Genomic DNA, 20,855 nt, shown 5'->3' on the forward strand with positions numbered 1-20,855 from the left:
GTGAAAAAGAGTGTGCTCCCAGCCTGCGCCCTCACTGTTTAAATGCAGGTCCTTGTGCAGCGTGCCTTGTCGGCTGGTTCAAAGGCGCTAAAATGTGAGACTAATTCATTTTAGTGAGGTGATGCCGACTAAAATGCATTAGTCTAACCTCTGTTGCATGGTTCTTGTCAGGAATGGCTCTCTCTATGCTACCTTAAGATTCAAAACTATGTCTGGACAAAACACAGCAAGTGTATTAACCACCAGCGCTTTCTCAGCATTGCTATTATCTCCTGAAAATTACTGGCCACACAATAATCTCTGCAGCAAGTACCATTTAAGATATTTTAAGGTGTAGCCTCTTTGTGATGAAATAGATAAGCTGGACTAGATTTATTAACACGTTTGTCCTTATTGTCAGTTGAGGTCGATGTGGGGCACAATCTGCTCATTGTGTTTTTTATTTTAACCAAAACAGTTCCAATACAACTTGTGAAAAGACAATCGTCTGGGGACAGTTACCCAAAACAATTCCCCTACATCTTGTGAAAAGACAACCGCCTCAGATAAAATGGAAAGGAGGGAGTCCCTTATGCTGTGAAGCCGAGGCAAGGACCGGCAGCTAAGCAATGAATAAGCTTCCTGCCAGGTTGTCTGTGCCCAAAAGAAATCCAAATATGTGCAGTTCATTAATCTGCAAATATACAGGCCGCTTGGAAGCCAGCATTGGCTTTAATTGATGGGATCACTTGAAGCTTAGTGATGTCAAAGAATCATTCTTTTTGAGAGGTGCTGTTAGGGTGTTAACAGCTGTGGAATGCACTCTTTTTAGGATACCTATAAAAATGTTTGCACTATGAATAGTGTGATTGCATATAGCTCTGCCAAGGGCCACGCATCAGGGGTTAGACTAACGCATTTTAATGCTGGTGTCTACAACACCGCATTAAAATGTATTGGCCACTTATACACAGCTCCTTGACATGCTTTGGGTTCATAAGGCTCTCCGAAAAACAGCCTTGTGTGCAGCATATAAACTTTGCACTGTCGCTCTAACTGCAAAGCATTTTAGCCTGCTGGTGGACCCGGAGAACTTGTTGTAATGTTGACACAGTACATGGAATACACTATATCTTTCCACTGCCCAAAAACAGATTGTGCTCTCTCTGTCAGCCCCGCCAGCCTCTCTGAGACATGTGGAGCTGCTGGAACTTCCAGTATGGGTGGGGCTACTAGTTGTGCATCTGGGTATATTTCCTGTAGTCTCTGGTAAATATCACCTTGTAGAACTTCGGAAGAGATAAAGATCAGAGGTAAAGTGATGCTTTCAAGCACCAAGGAGGTAATCTAATGTTGTTCTAGTATGAAACAATAAACATGGCTAAATGGGCAGCAACCTGTGACGCATGTTGCCGAACCTTGCTAACCTGAAATGCCTGATAAAATACAGGTCAGTGTTCAAGAAAGGCTCAGAAATAAAAAATAAAAAATTAACCCTCACTATGAAGTCACACCAAAGCCTGCAGGTACGTCAATGCTAAGTAGAGAAAACTGCCCAACATAAAAGCAAAAGCGATATCACTTACAGGTTAAAAAAAACAAAGTTCTGCCCTGTTGTTTACAGATTCATGGTAGACTGTTGTCACCGTGTTAGGTCACGGATTACCATCATGTATTGTGTAGCAATAGTTCTTGAAAGTACTGCGATGTGTGTTATTTCCACAAAATATTTAACTTTTAAGTGCCACTGCTGTCTGCCTGCCAAAATAAGACACCCCGGAGCGAGAAGAGGATTGCTGACTGGGACTGTCCGTCTGCTCATGCAAAGCTATAATTGCAGCTTACTGCTGCAGCCCATTCCCCCATATATTTGCACTTTTCTCTGGTGATTTGGATGTAAACCATGTCGGGGTAGTGCTAGTTTGGACAACTGTATTACATGCCTCAAGTCCAATATTATATAGTGATGTATGTTAGGACCATGCTAATGTGATTACATTCGTTATTGTCGTCATTAAAGATAAATGTGTTTCTAAAGCAGCGTTATATTTTCCAGGTTGCAACTGCTAGCTCCTAAGTAAACAAATGCCAGCTCTCCATTTCTACACACCTTGTTTGGTGTGTATGCACAATGGTATAAGGCATAATGGGTTGTTTCTACTTACTAGTGTCACTCAAAGGCATTGAAATGTCACACAAGCACACCGAAAACACAGAAATGTCACACTTAAGTAATCTGAAACCTCGAAAGCTATGTGCTAATTACTAAAAATCTATATTTTGGAAGCACTTGTTTTACCTTAAAATCTTTTTGCACAGTGTGTGGCAACCTACCACATAACGTGTAATGGAAGGTTAAAATATTGACTTATTCACACTGCTTTCTATCACAGGCTGGGACTACGTAACAGTAAAAATACAAAAGTTACCCTTTTACACTGTGTCAAACAGGATACAATTCTGTGGGTCTCTGCTTACACACAGTCATTGGCAGTGATCCCATTACCCCTTAGAGGTGTCATAACATTCTTTGATTGCATTCATTTTTCATTTAAGCTGAGCTATGTTTTATATGCAGTTTTCTGAAGGTGACAGGTCAACGACAAAATGACAGCATATTTTGTTGTTTTTAGATTCGTTAGGTCGAGCCTAGGCAGCGCGCATGCTTTATCTGCAAGGCTTGCTGTAAGCACTACAAGGAGTGAAATCCCGCCAGCAACTTACCACTGGATCACTTCTACGTCGCTCATCTTTTCTGCCTAGTAAGTTGTTCACGCAGCTGATAGCTCACTTCAATTCAAAGCTAAGGAGCACCAGCCAAGCCTCTTACTTGTTCATCTGTTCTTTTGAGAACTTTTGTATTTTTTAATGCTGCTTACACTGCAACATTTATTGCATTATCATGGCGCCTGCTTTACAGACCACCGCACTATAATTTTTCATTTACTCCGCTGCCAGTCAGCGCAATGCAATGGTACTAAATATCTGACTCGCTGACTCCCACAGACATCCCGATTTGGGCACAAAGACAAGTCGTATCTGAATCAAGTTGCAAGTTTTGCAAACTTACCGCACTCCAGACATGCTTTTGTGTTGCGCATTTTACAAGGAAGAATCTTTTTTACATTTGAGAGGAAAAAAAGTTTAGAAAAAGTAAACGTCATTTCATGTTCCTCAACTAGTAATGATGTGGTAATGGCAGACCCTGTAATATTGGTAGTTCATTATCGGCACTGGTGCATCATTTTTACTGTGGGACTTGTCATGAGACTCTGTATGTGTTATAATCTTTAACTTTGCTATATTTTCTGTTGTTCTTTTATCTTATGTTTAACTGCAGTGCTGTTAAGGTTCTATTATGTCATGTACCCTGCCAGCTCATATTGGGAGAATTGTAAGAACGTTGGGAGAGGCGGGTGGGCAGCTGGGCTAAGGGATGGTATGGTGCAGAGGATATTTTCTGAATAAAGTTGTGCTTTCACAGTGCAAAATTCGGCGACGAGGATGGATTGTGACTACATCCTCCGAAGGTCAGCGTGTTATAACAGGGTGATGTGTTGTTTGAAACGCACCTCCATGACATTCATGCATGAGGCCTAATTTTCCACAGAGCGTACATGACTATTTACTACTCAATGTTGTACTAGTGAGATGCCCTGGAGAAGAATCCTTGCACCGTCTCCGCCCTTTCCCAAGACTTTACCTCATAGGCTTTCCTGAGCTGTTCTCGGCTACGTGATCTGTGCTGGGTCGGTCTATTCTCTGGCCTCCCTGAGCCTAACACGCATCATGGGGTGGTGCTTGTCAGCTATTACACTTCAGTGTGTCTCGGATTGATCCTGGGCGGGGCTCACCGCTATCACTTAGGAACACAGAATGTTATTTTGTCTTGTGGTTTGCGTTTCAGACTCCATTTTTAGTTCGACATTGATTAAACTGTGCTCTCTTATCACAGGATTTAGTTTTTATTGTGTAGCATTTTTGAAATATATTAAATACTTGTAGATATGTGTGTCAGTCTTCTTTTTCTCAGCCATGTGGAAACTGACAGACTGCTGCAGCAGTGGTTGGATTAGACACTGAGTTGTTAAGGCCAGGAGACATTGCTTGTAATTATAGGATATTATCCCAAAAGCCCAAAGCAATAGCAATGATTCATGTTTGCCTGACTGTTGCCTTTCGCTTCTCACAGTATCATCATCCCTCTCCAAACCTCCCGCACTATCAACTTGTTCATTTCAGTAAGTGTAGTGTACTGCACATTAGTGAATCTTGTCACAGTCCTTCTCTAATTGGAACAGGCCTCAGACCAAAGCACTCCCATTGATAGACCCAAAAATATCAACTCCCTACTACGCAGATGCTCCTCTGTGCCAGGAACTGATGCACTTCTCCCATTGGTAGGAGGGGTGAATTCTTCTACAGCTGTTGACTGTCTTTCCATTTCTCCTGTTGTGCTATCTCCAATTTCAGGTCCCCAGAAGCACAGATCATTTGTGCTTCTGTATTCCCATCTGGTTGGCCACATGTTTGCCAGAAAAATGAGATTAGTGTAGGATTGTGTGTCCTGAAGGTCCCACAAACTGAAGCCATTTCAGTCAGCTTCCAAGCTTTGACCTCCATCATACATTGTCCTAGCCCAAGCAATATCACCTAAAACTTCACTTTCTGAAAGCCTGTTTAAGTACTCTTCAACACCAATAGAAAATGGAGCGTTATTTGCTTTTCATCCTCTCAGTCTTAGGGTAATGGCCCCCTAATTTTGGAACCTTTTGAACCATCTCTCTAGTCCTCCTTTATCCAGACGTTTTCTATTTTTCTCCAACTACGTTATTTTCTACAACACCAATAGCTCTAACTTTCCCAAATGCGAGACCTACTGCATTGCAAATGCTTGTTTTTTACCTGTCTCCACACTCACTGACCCCACCCACTTTGCAGTCAGGATCACAGTTCATCGTTCAGACCCAGTGGCGACTTCACTCTTTTCCGAATTCTAGCACCTTGACTACCTTGAGACAATTTTTTTTTTTAGGTCGAGCCTAGAGACAGCGTGCATGCGCTGCTCTGCGAGACATGTCCTCCAGGGGCTTTGATAATGCCCCTGGCTTCCGGTTGGCTGCTTCATGTGCTTTTAGTTATTCTTTTCCTTTTATTGGCCAATTCTCACATTTGTCCCACCTTTCGGTGGGTGGTTCCCACCCCTGGCGACTGGCCCTGCTAGGTGTCTATTGCCCATCTGTTTTCTTTGATCATGTCGTTGTACTTCTTTTTTGGTTTCCATATTTTGACCAGCTCTTTGCGCACATTCGTGCACTTCCCTTCATCAGCACGGCGTCTTAATTCATCTTAAACCATGGTGGCCACTTCAGGAGGTCCCGCGCCGCATGGAACATTTTAATAATAACCAATGCGCCGACCGCCCCAGGCTCATCTAAGTATTGCGGCCGCATGCATTTGTTTTCTCCTTTGTCCATTCCTGCATGTGTGGATCGGAAGTCTCAGAGCAGGACGCATGTTAAATTTAGACTTAGGAGTCTGTTTCCTTTTGTTAAAATGTAAAATCTGATTCTTTCATTTTTTGATTAAGCGGTGCTTCATCCATTTTCACCCCTGCCCTACTTTCAGCCTGGCTCTCTTTTTGACACCGCATCTGTATGAACATGGGTAAAGAATTGCAGGTTGGGACATTGTAGGCTGTGTAAACATGCAGAGTCAGCTTGCTCGAATGTTTTCAGGCAATAGTTAACCCTTAAGTAAAGTCTACTCAGAATAGCACATCTTGTTGTTCAGCCTTAAAACATAGCAATTGCACAAGACACTGAGGCTGTCAATTCTTGCCTTGCCTCATTTGTGTGTTCTTTCCAAAGTTCTATTTACCTCTGGGCGTTCCTTGTTTGTGATCTTCCCTATGAAAACCCATGTAACCATCGTTCAAGCGTGCACTCTCCTTGAGTAACTCCATGAGGCTCGCTGGATGGAGACCCATTCATGAACGATTTATAAATGAGTTTGTACTTCGCTCCACTGTTGATTCCTCCTTACTTGATGAGGACCCATGGCAACAGTGGTGATCCTGCACCAAGCAGATTAAAATTAATCTGCTCCACACTTTTATGTATTTACTAACTATCAGAGTTAGTAAATACATAAAAGGAAACGGACTCCTAAGTAAAACATAAGCGGAATCATAAGTAAACACCTAGTTAAACTATTTCTGCTCACTGAGAGGTGCAATTTTGTGCAGCTAACTGGTTGTTGCACCACAGTAAAATTAATGACGATGTCTCCTTCGCCCCTCCCCCCGACGGCTGAGTGAATCATGTGGGTTTGTTTTTTAATACGCGCCTGATATTGTGCACCAGCTACAAAGTTGGCCCGGAAGTCCAAGTCGATGGTGACCATTAGAGGAGGCTGCCACAAAATTGTTGCTCTCGCTGCTTAGCCTAGAGTGCGGTATAATTTGAAAGTTTATAATGCTGCCTAATAAAAATATATTTTTAGACTACTTAGCGCGCCGCACGTTCATGATCACATTTATTCTGAGCTGCCACACTGCTCACTGTGCTACTTCGTTTTCAGCGTTTTTTAGACGCACTAATTCCATTTGGATTCCTGGGGTGAGCCATTATGGTGCCGGTCTGCCATGTTTGAAAACAACTATTCGGTCCTCGCATGGGTGACATTGCTAATATTTCTTATATTTCCCTCGTACTAATTGCTTGAAAAGAATATTTGCATGCCAGAAAGTTAAAACTGTCTTAACGCCGATTGCAATAGTGGAAGCTAGCATTTAAAAATGTAAAATCAAAATTACACATGGTTTTGCAAAAAAATATTTCACCAGCTATTACAGAAAGGAGTGCCACAAACCATGTGTGATAATGGCTAAGAGTAAGACCGTGAGAGGATTGATGCTCACAGACTTGCAGTAATCTTTGGCTCCGGAAGCGATGGCATTCCATTCTCGTGCTACTAAATGTTACAACGAACGTCTTATGTCAGTAGTGAGCAGCAGAACATATTTTAGTCATTCTTTTTCCAAGATGGCTAGAATTTGTGAGTGCTTGGCCACTGTATTTAGGTTGCCTGGATTTGCCTGCTTTATTGTCAAACCTCTGGCTTTAAGAGCTGCACGTTAAGAGTATTTATAATATTTTGATGCTGAGTAAAACTCTCTGTTACTTTTTAGATGTTTGTTATGTAGCCTCGTGAGGACCAAGCTATGGGCAGGTAACACACTTTGTTTTTCCAGTAAAAATTGAAACACCAAGGTTTATAGTGATCCACTTCTCGGTTAGTGTTCTTGGAAAAAAATCTACTGAAATGTGAATGAAATAATTAGGTGACAACAGTTAATATCCACAGCGATCATAACTAGTAGTCTGATAGCTCATTCTTAATGGCCCATTAAAACGATGTATTGCTTGAAACTTTCCAGCCTTTCGGTGAAATGTAAATGTACATTTATCAAAGTGTACTGCGCAGCTCCCCTACAACAAACTTTTAGCATGAGCATGGCGATTGTTAAACAGGCACCCCACTTTATCTCTTACTTGCAGCTCACAGCACGATGTGCTGCAGGCAGTTGAATTTCTGCATGTGTGGATCGGCAGTTGCATTTAGTGCTAATCAAATATACTCACTCCACTGCAAATAAAAAAACTATAGTAATAAACATTGCCACTAACTGTAGCAGATGCAAGGCCAATTGAATTTCCCATCTGAGGTATTGAAGAATGGCAGCAAGTCAACATGTTCTTCTGAACCCACTGTAAGTATCGGAGGCTTCTCGGTGATCAGTATGTAGTTTAAGGGATGGTGTGTATGTATGCTGGAACCAGATAGTTAAATGCCCGGAGAGGTGCCGAGCAGCTCATAACAAAGTTGCAAAGTCAATTAGAATAGGAGGATCAAAACCAAAGCAAACTACACGTATTTCTTTTAGCAGTGTTAAGCTTCTTCTCGCAGAGATCACAGTGTAACCTGCTGATCACTGGCTCGGCTCATGCCAAACTCAGCCTGTCATCAATACATGGTTAATTGCATCAGAACCAGCATAGCACCACTTTAGCACCACAGCACCAACTCGGCATCAGTGCAGCACCACCACAGCATCAACACCGCACCACCTGAGCACCAGTCAGCAACACGCATCACCACCACCGCAGCACCACTTGGACATCACTCAGCACCACCTGAGCACCAACACAGCACCGCCTCAGCACCAGCGCAGCACTAACACAGCACCAGTGCAGCACCACCTAACTACCACCGCAGCATTACCTACGCATCACTGCAGTACCACCACAGTACCAATGCATCAAAACTCGGCACCAGCACAGCGTCACTCAGCGCCACCACAGCAGCACCTTAGCACAACCTGAGCACCATCACAGCATCACCTGAGCACCACCAAAGCATCACTCAGCACCACTGAACACCTCAGTATCGTTCAGCACCACCTGAGCACCACCTCTGCACAAGCACACATCCCCTTAACACTATGTCAGTTTATCTCAGCATGACCTGACTGTCTGTGCAGCACCAGTGCAGCACCACCTCCTCATTACCAGCACAGCACAACCTCACTGCCAGTGCAGGACTACCTCAGCATCAGTGCATCATCAGCACCTCAGCATCATTCAGCACCACCATAGCATCACTCAACACCACCTCAGCACCGGCGCAGAATCTCCTCTGCATCACTCAACACCATCACAGCACCACCTCTGCATCAGTGCAGCACCTCTAGCAAAGCACCAACTCAGCACAGCCCCACCAGAGCATCAGCACAGCCCCCCCCACAGCATCAGCACAGCATCAATACAGCACCACTTCAGCATTAGCGCATCAGTGCAGCATCACCTTTGCACCAGCACAGCACCACCAAAGCATCACTCAGCACCACCTCAGCATCACAGAGCACCACCTCTGCACAAGCACACTACCACCTAAGCACCATGTCAGTATAACTCAGCATCACCTGAGCATCAGCACAGCATTATCTCAGCACTGGGACAGACAAACTAGAAGACATTCTATATGTTATTATTATTATTTTATTGTAGGGTCGTTCAGTTGTACATAATGTCTACTTGGTTATATATAATGTAACAAAAATGCTTAACACTTAATTATAACTTTTCGACATGCTGCACAGCAGCCACACTGCTCTACAACATAGCTTAAAGATATTGGTAAAGCCACTAGCTCTGGCAAAACACTTATAAGGTCCCAGAGGCGAGACCTATTGGCTATGCCAATGCTTGTTTCTTTTCTGCAGTTGTATATAGCACGAACTTGACCCGAAGGTATTGGACCGCTTTACATGAGTACCAGTTATGTAAAACAAGGAAACATTCGTTTTTGGTAGGAACGGGGACAGGAGATTAAGCAATTTGTGCAGAATCACGGAATGTTGGCTTACGGCGAGAATACAGCCTGGTCCCCCTGCTTCAAATCGGGAGCTCTGGCCGTTAGGTCAAATCCTTATCTACGTTCTCGTAACCTCTTTCGACTTGCACCTTTAAAATAATCGTGCTCTTAAAAGCAAGATTTCGAAAACCTTAGGTGAACAAAGCAATACGGAAATTATACTTAATTTCTTTGGAAACACGAGAGCGATTGGAATGCACTCCTTTTGTAATGTGTATGTATATATTATCGTGTTCATGAATATATATGTACTATGAGTGGGGTTTCTGTATAGAAAAATAGAAGGTTTTACTTATAGCGAAAAGATTAACAGTGATTTCGTAACTACACCTTTTTTGACAAGAAAAAACGAACCCAACCCTTTATTTTCGGTTACAGCGGCAACATTCTATTATGGCCGCCAGTTGCAATGTGTCTTTCTTCGTTTGCGTCCTAGTGTTTCACCCTTGCGAGGAACGTGCGTGAGGTCACGCTGTGCACGCACGTGGACCAGGGGCAGCCGGCGGGATTCTGTTGCTGTCTATTGAATGTGCTACTCCTCTTAAGTTTTCAGGCAGTCATAACCCGGCAGTCTGGAGTCATGCTGAAGGATAAGGAATGGAACATCCCGCCCAACGCGCCGGCGTGCATGGAGATGCATCTAGGGGCTGCACATTACCGGCCCGGTAAGTAAGGGTATGTGGAATATATGCTGTGGCCAGGTAAATTACTGCCTGTGTAGGTACAGTCAGAGGACGCGCCTTACCTAAACCTTTCATCTAGCAGCGAGGCACCTAGAGTGATTAAAGGCAGGGTTTAAGTTGCTCGGAGCTTGACGGGTTCAGGCGATGTGCTTTGTGAAACACAGAATTTTAGTTCACCTGTTTTTAGCCACGCCTATAATTACATCGGTCATATCTCTTCCAAAGGAGTTCTAGGTACGCTTTTCTGGGCGTGCATTTTTTTTTTATTTTAAGGATCTCCACACCTTTTTCATCACATTTAAATTGCTCGTTAAAGGGTCACGTGTCCCGTAGTTTTCAAAGTCCTCAATCTTAAGTAATTGTACTGCAAGCGAGCCTGCACTGCATGTTTAAAAGTAAATCTCAAATTTCCTTACAGCTGGTGCATTGTGATGGCTCTGGTCATTTGTAATAAAAGAAAAATGACATAACTGCCCAATTGTAATACATTATTACATTTGGGCTATATAGTCACAAGACTGCCAATGCCATCAGCAAAGTTGATAGGCAAGCCATGGAGCGTCAGTGCAGTTGCAATAAAAACAAGCATTGGCATAGCCAATATGTCTCGCCTTTGGGACCTTCTAAGTGTTTAGCGATGCAGCAGCTCGACCTAAAAACTCCAGGTGCTCAGCACCGTTGAGACCCGGCTCACTTAAAGTCCTGCATTCTGGAAAGTAATGTTGTGAGAACCCCAGTGTGTTGGATCTGCGCCCGAAGCCCTTGGCACCGAGGCGGCATGTTACTATGCATCTCGCTCCCAGAGCGTAAAAGGTTGTATACTAGAATTACTTTATTTACATTTGGGAGCTTAGAAAACATAGGGTGTTTTCATTTGAGAAGCAAGTTCATGACCGGAGTTACAAATGATGTATAGTACATCTTTTATGTCCATAACAGGAAGTGACTATATACAGTCACACCCTCTACCCGTTAGCCAACCTTCTGTGAATTCCGGTACCAGAAGCTCATGGCGACGACTGTCCACCTCTCTTACGTAGAGCAGAACTAGGTCATTTCGATTTGCCGAAGCTGTTACTTCGAGAAGAGCGGCTTCCAAATCAGCCTGTTGATAAAGCAGAAAAGAAGCAGTGACAGCGGACGCCTTCTTGCTTCAGGAATGGAGACTGAGATTGCGCCTGTGTGCTTTGTTATTATTCGTTTTTTCTCTCTCCACAGTTCTGTTTATTCAGTGTTGACCGTATTCATGGATGAAGTAGGCTTTGCTGCTGTTATCCCTGCAGTGGAGTTTATACTGAACTTTAACTGTAACATTTATGGCTAAAATACTCTATATTCAAAAGGTTATTTTTTTTGTCACAGCCTTTTGCTACGGTCTTAATTACCTCCTAAAATTGATCTCTTGTATTTGGAAAAAAATGGCTGCTTTCCAACAGTTTCTGAGCTCCTGTGAAAAATTAAAACTCCATGAATTGTTAATGTAGCAAAATTCGACAAAGTTCATAGACGCTGTTCGAAATGAAAAAGTGTGCTATTTTACTAGGGCATTGTACATTTGAGCTTGGGTTGTTGCTCCCGGAAAGAGTGGAAATGGTATAAACCCGGGAAGAGTGGAAATTGTATAAAAAGAAAAGTACAGTGCTGTTCTCTGAGAAAAATACAATATCCTAGGGAGGGAAAGTCGAACATAGTAGTGCTTGGCGTGTTTTAGCTAACAAATGATAATGATGAAGTCCGGGGTGCCTGGCTGCTTTTAAAAAAAAAAACAAAACAAAAAAACAAGTCCACGAGTGGTACGCGTGCGCACTGTATGGAATGCAGCTGTCACCGTGCCTGCTAAAATGAAAGCTAATTAGAAACCTGATCCAGAACAGATGGCTACCTGCGCGTTCCCGAGGCCTCTAGGCCCTGGGAGTGAAAGTTTTGAGGAAAGGCGGGACATGCATCTATCTTTGGCTATTTGCGTGCTTTCAATTATTGAATGTCACACTCCAAGGCCAATGGGATGTGTGGGAGGAGGTACACCCATACGGAGAAGGCTCTTGGAAGTCTGAGGCGATTCCAAGAGACCTCTTCTAGGGTAGCACATGCACGCTGTGCTAGGCGAGACCTAAAAAAGAAAACTAGAACTTGCTTATCACTCTTCTGATCAAGTTTATAAACTGATCAGCAGATAAGGGATTTATATGGTAACTTGTTTATTTTTTGTGCATATTTAATTACTGTTAAGACAGCATCACTCGAAGACTTTACACTTGAGCTACAGTATTTTTTAAATGTTAAGTCTAATTTTTTTGTCACAAATTCCTAACTGCTTTTAGTTGTTTAATTTCGTACTGTAGTTTCTAGTTTTTTTCTTCCTTTCTGCATTCATGCTTTTTCATGTGGAAGAGCTAAACACCAAGGATTTTAACAATGTGGATACCAATGAATTTAACAATGCTTGGGAAGGGTAATGGTGTGACCATATATTATGAGGAACCATATATTATGAGGAATAAACCCTCACCCCAGCGATATTTTTTAAATTTGCTTTGTAATTCTTTGACCTTACAGAGGAACCCTGTCTTCAGCCTCATTCTTCTCTGTGGTCATGGAACTCCTTGATGACTTGCAATATCCTTATAGTTACGGCATGGTTTAACTGTTTATTGAAAGTCCCTTTCAAATATTGAATATAAAAAAGCTGGTCTAAATTCGTACATCCAAATGCAGTGGACCAGAGAAGTATTTCAGAGAACACACAAAACATCATTTTGGGTTAATATGTGGATCATTAGATAATCAGAAGCTGTAGTGTTGATTTATATTCCATTAATCCTCAGATATATTTATGTGGCAAAACATTTCAATTGAAAGTTTATATTGACTTGCATTTCAGTACAATAGTATTTTGTTTATACTTTTGGCAGGTGAAATGGTAAAGGGAAAGGTATATGTGAAGCATTGAATTTATTTGGAGGACTGCAGCCTCTACAACGCCAAATTCCAGTTTAAAAAGGTGCTGACTTTATGAAAGTGTTCCCATATTATGTACATTCAATTACATTTCCAACCAAAAAAAGAAAGATGCTGAAGACTTTAGAGATGATTACAGACTCTGTGTGGTCGGTAGAGTGGATTATGCATTTTACAGCATTGTTTATGAAGCAATCCTGCTTGTTGTGTGTTGGATGGGGTACTGCTAACTCGTGGTAGTATTGCATATGGGATAATATTCCCAAGTTATACGTGCTAGTTCTATTGCGTGTCCTGAGGGAGTTCTGTTTCTCTCTAAGGGTATAAAGCTGTAATAGAGTGCCTTCAAGTGTTCAAGGATCTCTGAGATACCTTGAAATATATTGTTTAATATAAAATTGAGCAAGAGCCCATTCATTATCTGTTTCCTTCTCCCAGAGTTTTAACTTTCTACTGGTCAAGCATGACTAGATCATCCCGTTCAGTTTTTCAGTTATTAGGACTTGAAGGACTACGGATCTCAGAATGCACAGAAAAGTGTGAGCGACGAGAGACTGTGTTGACATCTAACCAGGGACACAGACTTGTCATAGAACGCGTTTGGGTCGGCATTTATTTTCTTTTGAGAGCCCCCTTCATTGATTTTAATAAATTTGTATTAGAATTTTTCCAAGAAAAAAACATAAGCAAGACATTGGGCATTTTTTGAAACTTTGTGACTCATTTGTTTCTGTTTTTGGCGCATATTTTTATGTCCGTTTTGTGCCAGTTTGGATATTGCAGACTACTGGTACAATCTTGAGGTAGTGGACATTTCTATCCTTGAAACATATCAGATTTCACTCGACTGTTAGTGAAAAGAAATGATCACTCCCCAGTATGTTTGCTCAAAATATCGTAATGGGTTACTAACGTAGAGGAAAGGAGTTTATAGAGAGCCAATGGAAATAGCCTTTTCCTTTTTCCGAAATTAGCCACCCAGGTAGATGACCACCGGTATTCCTAGCAGTTGTATACAAGAAACACTAGAGTTTCGCCAGTGAGTGTTCATCGAAACAAATTTTACTACATAACAAATATGTAGTGGATATACTTGTGGCTAGGAGAGGACAGAGTAGTTTTTAGGAGTAAAGCATGGGGAGACAAGTTAGAGCAACTTCAAGTACAGAATAACATTCTCAACCTCGCTCATGGAAAATAGTGCTTAGTCCTTAAGAGATATAAAGTTTGTCATAAGAATAGAATTATATAGAGGGTTAGGGGTCTGAAAGTCGACAGAATAATGATCCTAATCAGTGATCCTACAGTAGTCCTGTAGTTTGTTATTATACAGTAGTCGGTTTCTGCTGCAAGGAACATTGCCTAATCAGTTGTGTTACAAGCCTTTTTTTTGCCCCGCTACCTTCTGATTAATAGATAGTGGACTTTGCCTTATAACATCTAATCATAAACGGTACATCAATGTAGTCTTTATGTGGGTGGCTTATTCTGTACTGATTTTTGCTTCTTTACCAGATGCTTTAAGAGTGAAAAAATTAAATCTTCCCATTTAATTTTACTTTGAATAATTTTTTAACAGTGGGTCTGCAACTTTCCTTAACGTTATTTCCACCGGTGTCAGTGGAGCCATTCAGTAGAAATTAACATTCATTCTCAGCAACCACTTCTAGCCATGTAAAGGGCCAGCTGATCAATTTGAGCAAACTGATTAATGGCTGGAAGGTGCAGAGTGATCCACTATATTCAACTGTTGTGGGTCTTATGTGAGTGCTGTTGTGGGTCTTATGTGAGTGGTGTAATGAGAGGTTGATGCTTAATGCAATGGGAATCAGGTCAGGAGTAGGCCTAATAAAGAAAAGATGGGGAGGTTCTAAAGTGAGTTGTCTCACAATGCATTTTTACTGACCAATCTATTTTATACTGGAGCTCAAAAGTAAAATCGTAATTCAGTTCTGCCCATCGAGTGTCTGACCTTACGTGACTTGATGGTAGTCTGTTTGGCATTCTTTGTCTTAAAATGGCGGGAACCTATTGTTCTCTTGTACATTAGGTTGTGTTGTGTGTCATAGCGTTTTGCTCTTGTGCCAGTTTTGGTTGTTAGTAGTTGATGGACTTGGCCCTTTTTGTAGGGTCATCCCTGAACTTTTTGCCTTCCTCCTCTATTTTGTCTGACCTGTTTTTGTTGGTTTTATGACTCTGGGCACTTTACCACTGCTGATCAGTGCTAAAGTGCATATGCGCTCCCTTTGGTAAATTGATGTATGAATTAGTGTTTTCATGATTGGCTGATTTGCTTTACTTATCAGACCCTAGTACAGTGAACTGTGTGTGCCCAGGGTTGTAAATCCAAATGCTGCTAGTGGGCTTGCAGCACTGGTTGTGCCAGCTTGTGTCTAAGGCCTGCCATTGCAGAAGCCTGTCTGCAGTCTGGTACTGCCATGCTGACTGGGCAAGTGCACCCACTTGCCAGTCCCTAAACCTTCCCTTTTCTTAATATCAGACACTCCTATGGTAGGCCCAAGGACAGGGTGCATTGAAAATACCACTTTTAGAACGTAGGTATTTCCGTGACTGACTATCCAAACCTGCGTCTGCTAGGTTGTGTATTCCTTGTCTGGAGTTTGAGTGACAGGGCTGGGGTATTCCAGGAGACAGAATGAGTCAGCCCAGTGGTGAATAGAGAGATCTGCATCTAGATGGAAGGGAGGAGTTGCACTTGGGACCTGAACAGGGCTGTGCCTTCCCTCCACAATGCTGGCTCCACCTTCTGTGGTATGTCTGATGTCTCTGCCCTGCACTGTGAAAGGAGAGAACTAGTCATGTCAACAGAGTGCTCCAGGGCTGTGCCTTTCCTCCACAATACTGGCTCCACCTCTTGTGGGATGTCTGATGTTTCTGCTCTGCACTGTGAAAGGAAAGGAGATATGCTTAATTTAATTTTAGATGAGGTGCGGGAGCTGAAAAGATTTCAAAGAGCCTAACTAGCCTCAATTCATCAGCGGCTGGAGAAAATTGAGGATTTGGTTTCAAGCTTTCCACTTAGACTTCAGGAAGCCGAGACTAGAAATTCAACTCTGGAGGATCAGATGACGGAGGTCAAAGAAGATGTCAAGGTGGTCAATAAAGGCAGACGGGCGCTCGAAATAAAACTGGATGACCTGGAAAATTACACATGAAGATCTAACTTTCGAATAGTCTGAAGTCCCTGAAGGGTTAGAGGGATCGAATACAGTTCAATGGGTGACCTCCTTTTTAAAACAAACAGTAATCCCAGAATATGAATGGGCCCTGACTATAACTCGGGCGCACCGGGTACCTGTCCATCCTTTCCCTAACTCTACACTGCCTCGTACAATCCTGTTAAAATTTTCGGAAACTATTCTATCTAAAGCAATTCATCAAAGACAATTCGCAGTTAATGAGACCACTAAGTGCAGAATTTTTTCAGATATGTCTGCAGCAGCAGCGCGTAGGAGGAAGGCATTTGTGAAAATCCTTCACTTATTTAAGGCAAATGGTGCCCAGGCTATGATCGCTCAGCAATCTAAATTGAAAGTACTGGTGAAGGGCAAATTCTACATGCTGTCCGATTTAGACGAAGCTCAGGAGTTACTGAAGGAAATTTCACAATGGGCGTAAGGGGTGAATGGAAAGGATAAATATACAACAGAGCTGAAACCCATGGTGTTCAAATATAGAAATGATTACCGAGGTGATGAATTTCTGTTATTTGCATTTTCTGGATAGAAGGTATTAGTAGGTATCCTGGATTTGGGAAATCTGGAATAGTTTATTACTCATTAAATGAGCTGAGTAATGTTTTGAGATGTTGAGAATGTTAAAGGGATTTTTTTTGAGCCACGCACGATGCATTCTCGGGGTGGAGGTGAGGAGGTGGGGCCCCAGGGGTGTAATAACAGGACACCCGAGTGTTAGGGGGAAGGATTTTGTGGCTGGCGTGGGGGAGGAAGGAAGGGCCACATGCTGGGGGGAAGGGGCACAGGGGTAGATATAGAATCACTATGGAGGGGGAGATTTTAGGGGGATGGGTAGGGGGTAAAAGTAAGGAAAAAATGAAGTCCTTTGTGTTTTTTGTTTCTTTTATTTTGGTAGATCAAGGTTTTATTCAAGGTACTAAGAGAATGAATTACTCAAAACATATAGTAAACTCTCTAGATGTCTAGCAAAGAGCAACTGAAAATAGTATAATTCAATGTTAATGGCCTAAATAATAAAAAGAAAATGCGGGCCATAGAGATGTGGATTAAGATAGAAAATCCTTCTGTAATTCTGTTACAGGAAACTCATATTCCATCTATAAAATTGGCTGATTTTTCAATGTTCAGAGCCTTGGCATCATATCGAGGCTTCTCTTCGATCTCGGAATCCTAGAGAGGGGTTGCTATTTTTTTAAACAAAAATATCCATGCAGAGATTATACATTTTGAGAGTGATGATTTAGGGCATTGGTTTGGGCCACATGTACAATTAAGCACAGACAGAGACCTATTACCTTTGTAAGTTTTTAAGCGCCGGTAGAAGTATATGAAGAGCTGTTTCAATCTTTATTGACTGTGATAGGAGACGTGATTATTGGAGGAGACTTTAACATTCTTGTCGACCCAATTTTGGATTCTACCACTCAGTCAAACAGCTCAAACCAAAATCGTTGAAGGTAATCCAAAATTATAAAACCACTCTTTATCTTTATGATCCATGGCGCTCACTCCATTTGACTAAACTAGAATTTACATGTTGATCAGGAAGATTCAAGTCTTCATCACGGATAGATTTCTTTTTGGTTTCTAGACAACTTAACTTTTATCAGCAAAGATCTTTTAACAATGGATTCTGATCACGCTATGTTAGTTATTGAGTTTCTTTTAGAAAACAGTGTAAGAACTCCTAAACGATGGGTGTTTAATAAACAGTATTTAAATGATGAAATATGGGTTAACTCTATGAAGATAGAGATTAAAGAATTTAGTTCCCGAAATTACGAGTCCGCTTCTCTTAACATCGTTTGGAACTCCCTAAAAGCTTTTATTCGTGGAATTATTATAGGCAAGGACGCAGCTAGCTTGAAAGCAGCTAGATCCAAGAAGAAGATCCTTAAGCAAAGAATACAGTTATTAAGCAATATAAGGCTGCATAACCCATCTAGTAGCAACCAATATCAGCTAGACCGGGCTAAGCGGGAACTCTGTGACAACTATTATACCCAAAGTGAAGATGTATTTCGACAACAATCCCAGAAGATATACGAAGAAAGCAACTTCACAGGGAGATTTCTAGCCTGGCAGGTTAGGGAACAAGCTGCTGCTAACCTGATAAAAAGAATTAAAGTGCCCATCTACTCATGCAGAGACGGTTGATCCGGTCAAAATAGGAAACATAATGCTTAATCACTACAATTCTATCTATAGCCAACAACACAGCGTAGATCATCGAAAGCTAGAAACTTTTTTATCCAACTATGCATTGCCCTCGCTCTCTGAAATTAAACTACTAACTATGCCGAGCCCTTTTGCTATGAAAGAATTAGTCAGTTATTAAGGATCTCCCTAATGGGAAGACCTGTGGCCCAGATGGGTTCCCCTCAGAATTTCTGAAAGTATTTTTTGTGCTTTTGCTGATATATTTCTTGAATTAATAAATGTTATGTTGGAAGGAGGCATGATACCAGATTCCTTCAGACAAGGCAATGTTGTGAGCTTTCTGAAGAAGGGGAAGGACGCCACGGATCCAAATTCCTATCGTCCAATAACTTTATTGAACTCAGACTATAAAATAGTAACAAAACTGTTATCACTTCGTTTTAATCAGTGCACAGTAGATTTAATCCATCCAGATCAGAAGGGTTTCATTGCGGGCAGGTAGCTTGTTACAAATACTCACTATTTGATTGAAGCTTTGGATTATTTTGAGGCACGAGGGATCTCGGCTTTGGTTTTGTTATTGGATGCTGAAAAAGCTTTTGATTTGGTGGTTTGGGAGACACTATTTATTATTTTGGAGCACTTTGGTATTTCCGGTAAACTTATATCTTTGATACGCAACCTTTACACCAATACCAAAGCTAATATCATAAATACTGCAATGGTGGGGTCAGTTTCAGTTAAACGTGGCATGAGGCAAGGGTGCCCATTATCCCCAGTCCTCTTTGCTTTTTTTTATCGAGCCTCTCGCAGTCGCATTGAGGAACTGTGCAGAATTTTTTCCCCCCGATTCCATTACTGGCTAAAGTGAAACTGTACGCAGATGATATTATGCTTATCATCAAACCAGAATTACGAACTCAAGCCTAAGTGTTTCAGATTTTTGAGGATTTTGAAGCTCTGGGGGGGATATCTTATAAATAAAAAGAAAACGGAAATATTAGTCTGTGGCGGTAAAACTCCGGAATTGCATCCTGATATTCGCAGCTGTATTAGCACTAAGCCCAAGAGATATCTCGGCGTCTTTTTCTCAGTGTCAGTCAAAGATTTGAATTTTAATCCCCTTCTCCGGAAAGTTCAAGCATTGTTTCTTCGCTGGAATGCTTTGCCATTAACCATTCTAGGTCGAGTAGCCTTGATTAAAATGTCCGTTCTCCCCTTATTTAATTTTTTGTTTTCAACTATTTCATGCTTTTTACTGGGTTCTTTTTAGGTCTCGCCTCTCAATGCGCATTGAGCGAGACTATAGGGGCTTAAACAAGGTTTACCTAGACTGGCGATTTGATGCTGTGCCCGTGCGCTTTTAGGTCAATGCGCAAGCGCATTGACCTAAAATGCGCGTGCACATCATCAAATCGCCAGCTGTTCCCCAGCAGCACTCCTCCCACTCCTTTGAAGTGAAGCCTAGCTTCACTTCAAAGGCCCCTGCTGCTTCACAGTATTCACGGCCGATAGTCTCTCCCTCATCGCCGCTCTCCCCGCTCCGCCCCCTGCTGCGGCCTGTCTCATTTCTCCCCCCCCCTCCCCACAGCAATGCCCTCAGTCTTGTTTACATCAAATGGTCACCTAACATCACCGGTGGAAAGACACAACTCCTCCAGTCAGAAAGAACACAAAGCAGACATGCTTCATGAGTGAGTTAAACACAAGAATAGGGTCAAAGCATCGAATCTTGAGCAGGGAGTAAGACAGACATGAAAGCATCCCCATGGACATGACTGTATAATACATGCTAACGACTCCACACACATGGATATTCGACTACTGGGCATTTTATAGCGCTGCGTGCCGTTCAACCGTCCCTTCATGGCACTCGTCCATCGTTATCACATTGGTGCGTGCCGTTAGGTTTCCACTTTGCTTTGTTCGAAATGCCATTGTTAATTATATTTTCTTTTCTTTGTGCGGCTCAAACCGCCCTGACCTGCATGTATTTTCCCTTGGTTTGTTCCTAATCACACATATTTTGTTGCTTTTATGTTAAGCATTAATTAACACGTTTTACAATTTTTCCGTTGCAACACATAGGTCATGTGATGCAACGGAAAAAGAGTAAAACGTGTCAATTAATGTCAGTGTCCGTGTGTGTGCCCTCCGTCATATCTGGCGACGCCTTGTAAAACTGAAATGAAAAAGACAGATCAGCGGGGCTCACATTGGTTGTTTGCGTTTTAATTCAGATACAGACTGAAATAAAGTCGCCTGGACGGCTCTGCTGGCAGTATGGAATACACAGAATCCCGATATTTCACTGCACAATCTAGAGTTTTTGTTTGGCATGGACTGAACAAAGAAACGCCCTTAAAGGAAAAAATACTGCACTTATTTCTACTTGTTTACTACAGTTCCCTATATTTTT

General features: G+C 42.0%; 1 protein-coding gene across 1 annotated transcript in view; it reads left to right on the forward strand.

Moving 5' to 3' along the window:
* Positions 1–9,791: 9,791 nt before the first annotated feature.
* The window catches only part of WDR77 (WD repeat domain 77), a 128,290-nt gene continuing 117,226 nt past the window's right edge, over positions 9,792–20,855 (forward strand). Inside the window, exon 1 of the mRNA XM_078644482.1 lies at positions 9,792–10,082. Within this exon, the coding sequence (XP_078500608.1) occupies positions 9,998–10,082 (85 nt within the window). The 5' untranslated portion in view covers positions 9,792–9,997. The remainder of the gene's footprint in view (positions 10,083–20,855) is intronic.

The sequence above is a fragment of the Lissotriton helveticus genome, chromosome 5_1 (assembly GCF_964261635.1).
Source record: "Lissotriton helveticus chromosome 5_1, aLisHel1.1, whole genome shotgun sequence".
NCBI lineage: Eukaryota > Metazoa > Chordata > Amphibia > Caudata > Salamandridae > Lissotriton > Lissotriton helveticus.